This window comes from Sinocyclocheilus grahami, unplaced genomic scaffold (genome assembly GCF_001515645.1).
Source record: "Sinocyclocheilus grahami isolate Dianchi unplaced genomic scaffold, SAMN03320097.WGS_v1.1 scaffold287.1, whole genome shotgun sequence".
Lineage (NCBI taxonomy): Eukaryota > Metazoa > Chordata > Actinopteri > Cypriniformes > Cyprinidae > Sinocyclocheilus > Sinocyclocheilus grahami.
Window position 1 is genome coordinate 486,734 of NW_015505466.1, and position 9,667 is coordinate 496,400.

Below are 9,667 nucleotides of genomic sequence, written 5' to 3' on the forward strand. Positions count from 1 at the left end.
GCAGTTTATCAGTAATCACACTTGTAGGGCTATGAAGAGATTTCCCAGCATTTTTTGAACACTGACCAGTTGCAAATATGATATTTATTTACAACAATTCAATAATAAGAAGTTAATATTGTGGTATATATTAGACACAATATTGTCTGATTTTGCTAAATTGTGTAAGTGAAAATATTACATATAAAGCCACAGAAGAACTGTTGTGCGTCTCCTAATAAAACACAAAAGGTGTTGGACTTGAAGCAGCACTGCATAGACTGTTCTGTGTGTGACATCAAAGTACCACGAGAGAGTGATTAGACAGCATTTAAAAAAAATGTTTTTTTTGTTTTGATGTTAAATAAGTCTTGCTGTTAAAGCAGTGTTGCTGTTGTAAAGTTATACAACTACAGTTGTGTTGCTGGGTTTTAAAGTAGGTTTGATTTTTTCCCCCCTTTTTTATCACCTCTGTATTTACAGGATTTCACTGTCCACTCTGTTCAAATGTAGATTAAAAGCAAGTACTTCTGTACTTTTACATAAGTACAAATCTGTCTTTACAACTTTTACTTGTAATGGAGTAATATTTGACCAGCAGTATCTGTACTTTCACTCAAGTAATGGACTTGAGTACTTTGTCTGCCTCTGGCCGTCGCCGTCCACATTAGTTAGATTTTATAATTTGGACATCCCTGCCTTGCAGGCATGGATCTTATACATTTAAACTGCTGGTTTCTCCCGGAGGCTCTTATGTTTCAGGGGCCCTTAAATTAGTGATTCTAAACTGGGCTCGTAGAGCAGATCGTTATGTTTCTGCTCATAGCATGGCGTGATTGGATATTGTTCCCATAACACAACGTGAAGTGAACGTTCGATAGGAAACGCTCCGGTTACTGACGTAACCTCGGTTTCCTGAGCTAAGGGAACGAGCGTTGCGTCACTTGCCATACTATAAGCTGCACGCAAATCGATGGCTGTCGCTTCAGTCGAAGTGATTCTGATGAAATGCTGCAGTGAGCCGACTTACATAGAGGTCGGTTCCGCCCTTTCTGGCGGGCTAAAGCGCCATTGGTTTGTGCAGTTACACAAACGTTAACAAATCAGGCTTCAATAACAGGGTAAACAGGAGGATAACCCATAATGCAACGCTCATTCCCTTATCTCAGGGAACCGAGGTTACGTCAGTAATCGGATAATTTTCTATGGTAATCAACAGCAGTCCACAGATGTTGTCAATAAAACTTAAGATGTATTTAACCAGAAAGTTTCCTTTAATCGCACTATGCAAAAACATACCGCGACTTTGTCCTCCAGTGGCGGGGTTTCTTTAAAAAAAAAAGGCAGATGAAACAAATTACACTATTTAAAGGACTGCAGTTCAAAACTATAAAAGCCTGAAGGTTTGAACAAATTAATGTGATACATGAGTGATAAAGGGAGGAACAGACTTACCTGGACTAAATGTTGTGTCTGTGTTACATCATTTAAATGGAAAGAAAAATGGAAATGGATTATGTAGTGATATATAACATTCTATAAACATCACAACATTACATTACATTACACAACACCTCATTATCATAAGAAATTATATTTTGCATAAAGAAAATGAAGTCTCTTTTTAGAACTATAAAGTTTTTTTTTTTGCATTGTGCAATTATTTTCATAGCAATTAAGCACAAACCCCCTAATGGCAGTAGTCTACTTACAGTTTTTTTCACCTGCTTACACTCAAAATCTTTACTTGTCACACAATTTCTGAAACCTGACACTCAGACACAACCACACACCAAATCTGCAAAACCATACACTAATTCTTGGCCTTTTGTCTCAGTTTTCAATTTCATAAAACACTTTTTGCAAAACACAACACACAATTCTGTATGTAACACACAAACATCTAACAGGAATTCATATTATGGCACAGGTGTTTGCAAATGTTTGCTTTTGAGATGTGTTTGTGATATTTTGAATGCAGTGCTTCATTTTGCATTTCGTGTGTGCAATTCTTGGATTTGTATGTAAAGTTTAAAAAAAAAAGAGGCAAAAAAAGTTTTGAAATTGTGTGTAAGCAGTTGAAAAAAACTGTAACATTTCTCTAATTAATAGTATAATATCCAATAGTCTTTGTACTAAACATTATTTACAATAATGATTTAAAATAATTAATTGTATCCAAACAGGAAGATTTTCATGAGTTCAGTATGAAATTAAGAATAAGAGGTTTTCACAATATAGTAAATAAAAAAGAAAGAAAGATAGAAAGAAAAAAGGAAAAAGAAAGAGAAAGAAAGAAAGAAATATTTATTTGGGGGGGAAAATGTGCTTAATTTTTTTAATAAATAAAAAAATACTGTCACAATGTTAAAAATCTTAAAAGTCCTAAAATGGATTTCTGTTTTTTTTCTTATGAATATAGGGTGAAATTTTTGGGTAAAATTTAATTCAACTAACTTTATTATATTTAAAATTGTACTTGCTTTAATTAACCAAAATATTGTTTTACAAGATAACTCACCATAATAGAACACTCCCTCTGTGGAAACAAAAATATGACAGATGTTTGATTGTGCACATTAATAGGCTGTATTATTTATAATAATAAATCAAATAAAACATACATTTTAGAGTGATGCAGGAAAACCCAAGCCCACCTGTCCCTGAGTGGTCCACATCAGGTATGTGCATGAAGTGCGCCGACACGTTTCCCCTGTCCTCTCCGAACTCATTGCTAGCCACCAGCGTGTAAATGCCATTATGGATATGAGTGGGAATGTCCAGCTGCAGACAGCCGTGGTACTCCGTATCCGTGATTTCATGGATTTCAGTCCTGATGTACTGCTGCTCCTCCAGCAGCTTACCCTCATGGTACCAGTGCAGATCAGGCCTCGGGTTGCCCGTCACAGTGAAAGGGATGCACCAGTCCTGGTTCCTCACGGGCTGGTACAGCTGCACGATAGTAGGGGGAACTGACCCAGGAGAAAGAAGAAGGGGCAGAGGAAAGAGAGAGAGAAGGAAAGAGGGGAGGAGGAGAGGAAATGTAATAACAGGATGTACCAAAGGAGTAAACGAGAGGAACATGGAAAATTTTGCTGTAGTTTGACGAAAGGAAAGTGTCTGACAGGCGTGACAGCACATGGGATGAAGGGGCAGTATAGAGGGATTCTAGGGTGAGAAATACAAGAGAATGACAAGAAATTAAGAGGCTTACTGTAATATTACAACACAACATGAAGAAAGATGCAATGCATAACCAAAAGCAAATGGTTAAAAGGATTTCACCAAAGTTAACTGATTTGCCACTGATTGGTGGAAATGAAACATCATGTTAGTGTAACATACAGAAATGTTATGTACATATAAAAAAGAGACTGTTTTGTTAAAGGATTAGATTGCTGCTTATTGTTCAAAGCCATATGACTTTCCAGCAGAATTTCCAAGCTGCTCCTCATGACGCATTGAGTCATGTTTGATGTCACTAAAGTCAAAAGTCACTGTTTCTCACATTGATTCTCACGGCCGTTTGCCATGTGCCAAGTTTGAATTTGTGCAAGCATGAATCATACAGCTTCAAGGCCTTTAAGATATTTTATGAAGCTTGTCAGCCTGTTTACTATCTATTACCATTCAAAAGTTTGGAAGACCATTTGGAAGATTTTTTAAAAATGTATTCCTCTGATGGCAATGTTTGTCACATGATCTTTCCTATGAATGTAAAACACTGATTTCCTATTATTTGAAAATAGTTGTGCTGCTTAAAATTTTTGTGGAAATGTTTTAAAGATTCTTGGATTTTTTCAGGAAAGTTCAAAAGTTCATAACCATTTATTTGAAATAGGCCTAGATTTTTTGTAACAATGTAAAAGTCTTTACTGCCACTTTTTAATGAGCACAGTTTATTGCATCCTTGCAAACTGAAAGTGCTGTATATTAATTGATGAAAAAAAATCTTACTGAATCCAAACATTTGATTGGTATTGCATTTTGTTGTACAAAAAAGAGCAGTTTGGACTTTGCTTTTGTGTTGCAGGGAAGACAGAAAATATGGGTTTGGAACGACATGAGGGTGAGTAAATGATCTTCATTGAATTTTCACCAAATCCTCAACTTAAATCTTTACTTACTACTTTAAGGAGTTAACTACTCCTTTAACTACACACATATCAATAAAAAACACACAAAATATAACGGGTAAATTCTACAAGGCTCAAAGCTTACTATTAAGTAGGAAAGGTTTTTCAAGCAGTGTTATGCAACAATGTGAGTTTTGTCGGGCCCAGTAGACTAATGTGATAGCTTGAGGGGAAACTTCCTGAATCTTAAGCATTTGGCACATTTTCAAATGTATCTTGAACTCTTAAAAACCATCCAATAGTTCAACCTACCATTCTTTTAAAGGAAGCCATCTAATCTCTAAGCATTCATGTCAAATGACCCACAGCCTCCTATTCAGTTTGAAATCTTATTATTTTGTCAAAATATACTTGGTAGACATCAAGCTTACAAATCAAAGAAAAATTATGGTAATATTAATCACTTAAATCACAATTAATCACAAAGTTTCTGATGTGACAGCTCAATGACATGAATCGTTATTTCAAATTCTAGGAAGTCAATTACACCTTTGATGAACAGACACATTCCACCACTGAAATAATACTTCATGGGGAAATTATTGGAGGTTCAGTGAGTTTTACTTACAGTACCAATCGAAGTTTGGACGCACTCAACTTGAATGAATCAACTTTCCATGCCTACATATCAATTCTTCTTCAAAACTATAGTTTTTTTAAAACAAATTTAAAGATGTATTGGAACAGATTTTGAAAGAAAGACAGGCAACAAGTGTCCAGCATACATGTGGATGCCTTCAATACAGTTCAGAATTAGGATGCGCCTCATGATTTTGGTTGAGGGAAGCCCAGAGTGTGCAGAGCTGTAAACAGTACCCCTGTAAAGGGCAAAGGGTGGCGACTTTTAAGCTCAAATACAAGATTTAAAATTTTTCACTACATAATTCCAATGCCACCGCCTGTATTCTTTTTTTTTAGTTTTGATGACTTCATTATTATTCTAAAATGTGGAACAAAGTCATAATTAGGTCTGATGAAAACCTACATTAAACAATAATATTGCTTATTGCAGTATTGTGACTTTTCAATTTATTTGTAATTGTTCGTGCACATGAGAGCAGAGTTCTATATTTTCATGATAATGTTGGTAAATGCAAACCAGATTTGCTAAATTCAGTAACCTAACAATAGCATTATCCTATGAATGGGAACATAACATGTTCTAGACTTCTAATACATGGTCATCATCTGCTGTGTTGGGTGGGACAGCTTACCAAGTAACCTGTTACACTATTGCATAACTAATGAAAAAAGTATCTAATTATGTTACATTATTACTTTTTTATGGAACTAATGAAGAAACTGGCTGACTTTTAAGTGTTTATCTGAACATGTATCATGGTCCTAAGGGACTCCACATTTTGGGTACCTCTCACTTTCATTGCAAAGAAAATCTCTGGACTTTTATAAGTTGATAAACTGCGATACATGAAATAAAGGAATCCTCTATTTTAGTAGTTTTTAGATGTTTCACCTTGCATAGTCATCATTCATTGTATTTAAAGATAATGTTGGATTCTGCCAAATTTGGATTGCTTCTCTCAAGTGACAGATAGATTTGCACTAAAATACATTAAGATTCATTGGATACACAGCCTTTAATACCCTACTGATTTTGTGGGGTGGGTTGTGCGATCAGTGGTGGACAGTAACAAAGAATTTTACTCTTAGTACGTATGTAATTTATTTTTTTTTATCAGAGTTTTACTTTACTGCATTCTATAGCATAATGTCTTGATTTTTTACGCCACTTAAAGGGTTAGTTCACCCCAAAATTTAAATTAGGCCATAAATTACTCACCCTCAAGGCATCCTAGGTGTATATGACTTTCTTCTTTCAGACGAATCCAGTCGGAGGTATATTAAAAATTGTCTTTGATCTTTCAAGCTGTTTAATGGCACTCAGTGAGTGTTGCAGTGCTTCAGTCCAAAAGAAGTTAAATAAAAAGCACCCCTGGGGGTGAACAAAGGCCTCCTGTAGCGAATCGAAGTGTTTTTGTAAGAAAAAAAACATATTTAAAACGTAATAATCAATTTAATCTAGCTTGCGCTCACTGTTGTAAACGGAAGCAGTTCGGCGTTGCGCCACTCATAAGTGACGAACGCGGAAGCGCGGGGAGAGATCAAAACAAAGCAATGGTCACTAATTAGAAGTACAAAACGAGGATTTGTAAAGAAGAATGTCGGATTTCAATATAAGCCAAAATGTGCTAAGTTAAGACTTCTTTCACTGTTATTTTCTTGCATCTCACATACAGACGAAGACACATTTCTGTGCTAAGTTAAGACTTCTTTCACCGTTATTTTCTTGCATCTCACATACAGACGAAGACACATTTCTGATGCACGTTTAAATACATCATTAACAACTAGATGTTCAGTTCAGTTCCATACACACTGCGTAGAATTTCTGTAAATGCGGTTGTCACTACCTGTATTTTTCGGGAGTTAATGCAGTTGTAGAATGCGGTTGTCGCTCCCGTATTTTAGTGAATTATGTGTGTACAGAACGCGATTAACGAGTAAAAGGTGAACCGACAACCGAATTTAACTGCAGTGTGTAGAAAGAAGTTAAATAAAAAGCACCCCTGGGGGTGAACAAAGGCCTCCTGTAGCGAATCGAAGCGTTTTTGTAAGAAAAAAAACATATTTAAAACGTAATAATCAATTTAATCTAGCTTGCGCTCACTGTTGTAAACGGAAGCAGTTCGGCGTTGCGCCACTCATAAGTGACGAACGCGGAAGCGCGGGGAGAGATCAAAACAAAGCAATGGTCACTAATTAGAAGTACAAAACGAGGATTTGTAAAGAAGAATGTCGGAGGATTTCAATATAAGCCAAAATGTGCTAAGTTAAGACTTCTTTCACTGTTATTTTCTTGCATCTCACATACAGACGAAGACACATTTCTGATGCACGTTTAAATACATCATTAACAACTAGATGTTCAGTTCAGTTCCATACACACTGCGTAGAATTTCTGTAAATGCGGTTGTCACTACCTGTATTTTTCGGGAGTTAATGCAGTTGTAGAATGCGGTTGTCGCTCCCGTATTTTAGTGAATTATGTGTGTACAGAACGCGATTAACGAGTAAAAGGTGAACCGACAACCGAATTTAACTGCAGTGTGTAGATGCATGTTGATTTTATCAGACGATGTTGCGTTTATAAATGAGAGTGACTCCTGGTTAACATGTATTAATGGGTCATGTTTAGTAACTATTTAGTGTGGAATTTTCTACAATATTCACTCATCATGACAGTGAAATTTGGCATTCTAAGTCAATCTACTGCAGTATTTCCTCTCTCAATCAGTAGAAAATGTTAACACCCGGTCATGCATGAAAAAGAAAACGTCATCATTTTGAAAAATACCGTGATATAAATTTTTGGTCAGCACTAACCGAGAGTATTATGATCCTCCAGTGTGCTGACTACTAATAATTCATAATAATGTCAGACTGAGCTCTAACCTACTTTAGGTCTATTATATCTGAGTGACTGGGACATTAGACCCCTCTCTCTTAAAATAGGTTTTTTGAGCATGAGGATGAAGCACATTAAATTGCAAAAAAATATATAATGATAATAATATGTAGTTCTTACAGATCAGTTCTCTTACTCAAGACGAAATTCAAAAGGAGTACTTATACATTTATAAGTATGTAAGTATGGAGTAATATTTCATCAGGGTATCTTTAAAACAAGTACAGGACTTGTGTACTTCGTCCACCACTGGTCATGACCCACCATTTGAGCTCAAGGCCTTCTGTCTCATTCTGTCAAAGCAATGCAAAGCAAATCCACACAACACAATGGGAGTTCTTACAAAGAATATTGAGAAGGACTGAAGCCTCAGTCTGGCCAACAATGTTCTCGGCACTACAGGTGAGCTCTCTGCCGTTGTCATCAGGTGAAAGTCCACTTAGAGTCAGAATAGACTGCAGCTCCATTTTGTGAGAAATCTGTGAGAAAGAAACCACAACTCTGATCTGATCTGATCTGATTATGTTTAAACATATTTTAAACATTTGGCATGCATGCGCTTTGTGGTTGCCAGGGTATTCTGGGTCATGGTTGCCTGCTGACCAAAGTCAAAAGAGCTCGCACACAAGTCTTTCTACTATTCTAGCACACTGAAAAAAAAATTATACTTTGGATCAACTTAACAAAAAACACTCTAATTTGTTACAGCCAAATGTATTATTTTTCTTAAATTGCGGCATTAACTGGAGCTAAATAATCCAAGTTCTCATTCTACACGTCAATGTATTTAATCTGTCATACAGGCTGTTGTTTTCACCATGGGTGAAGGCTCCTTTAATGTAAGTAGTATAGTGAGCATTTTAAATATTAATGGAAACACAAAGCTTTTACGGGCTAGAGTCAAGCATCTGTGGTTTCAGCGCTGTGATCAATCATGATATTTGAATATTTTTCGGGAGTTAATGCAGTTGTAGAATGCGGTTGTCGCTCCCGTATTTTAGTGAATTATGTGTGTACAGAACGCGATTAACGAGTAAAAGGTGAACCGACAACCGAATTTAACTGCAGTGTGTAGATGCATGTTGATTTTATCAGACGATGTTGCGTTTATAAATGAGAGTGACTCCTGGTTAACATGTATTAATGGGTCATGTTTAGTAACTATTTAGTGTGGAATTTTCTACAATATTCACTCATCATGACAGTGAAATTTGGCATTCTAAGTCAATCTACTGCAGTATTTCCTCTCTCAATCAGTAGAAAATGTTAACACCCGGTCATGCATGAAAAAGAAAACGTCATCATTTTGAAAAATACCGTGATATAAATTTTTGGTCAGCACTAACCGAGAGTATTATGATCCTCCAGTGTGCTGACTACTAATAATTCATAATAATGTCAGACTGAGCTCTAACCTACTTTAGGTCTATTATATCTGAGTGACTGGGACATTAGACCCCTCTCTCTTAAAATAGGTTTTTTGAGCATGAGGATGAAGCACATTAAATTGCAAAAAAATATATAATGATAATAATATGTAGTTCTTACAGATCAGTTCTCTTACTCAAGACGAAATTCAAAAGGAGTACTTATACATTTATAAGTATGTAAGTATGGAGTAATATTTCATCAGGGTATCTTTAAAACAAGTACAGGACTTGTGTACTTCGTCCACCACTGGTCATGACCCACCATTTGAGCTCAAGGCCTTCTGTCTCATTCTGTCAAAGCAATGCAAAGCAAATCCACACAACACAATGGGAGTTCTTACAAAGAATATTGAGAAGGACTGAAGCCTCAGTCTGGCCAACAATGTTCTCGGCACTACAGGTGAGCTCTCTGCCGTTGTCATCAGGTGAAAGTCCACTTAGAGTCAGAATAGACTGCAGCTCCATTTTGTGAGAAATCTGTGAGAAAGAAACCACAACTCTGATCTGATCTGATCTGATTATGTTTAAACATATTTTAAACATTTGGCATGCATGCGCTTTGTGGTTGCCAGGGTATTCTGGGTCATGGTTGCCTGCTGACCAAAGTCAAAAGAGCTCGCACACAAGTCTTTCTA

At 36.3% G+C, this 9,667-nt stretch overlaps 1 protein-coding gene across 1 annotated transcript in view; it reads right to left on the bottom strand.

The window, feature by feature from the left end:
- The window catches only part of LOC107600581 (BDNF/NT-3 growth factors receptor-like), a 38,140-nt gene that overhangs the window by 23,448 nt on the left and 5,025 nt on the right, over positions 1-9,667 (bottom strand). Inside the window, exons 7-11 of the mRNA XM_016292512.1 lie at positions 9,374-9,509; positions 2,637-2,951; positions 2,501-2,518; positions 1,435-1,452; positions 1,279-1,307 (exon numbers count right to left, since the gene is read on the bottom strand). Coding sequence (XP_016147998.1) covers positions 1,279-1,307; positions 1,435-1,452; positions 2,501-2,518; positions 2,637-2,951; positions 9,374-9,509 — 516 coding nt within the window. The remainder of the gene's footprint in view (positions 1-1,278; positions 1,308-1,434; positions 1,453-2,500; positions 2,519-2,636; positions 2,952-9,373; positions 9,510-9,667) is intronic.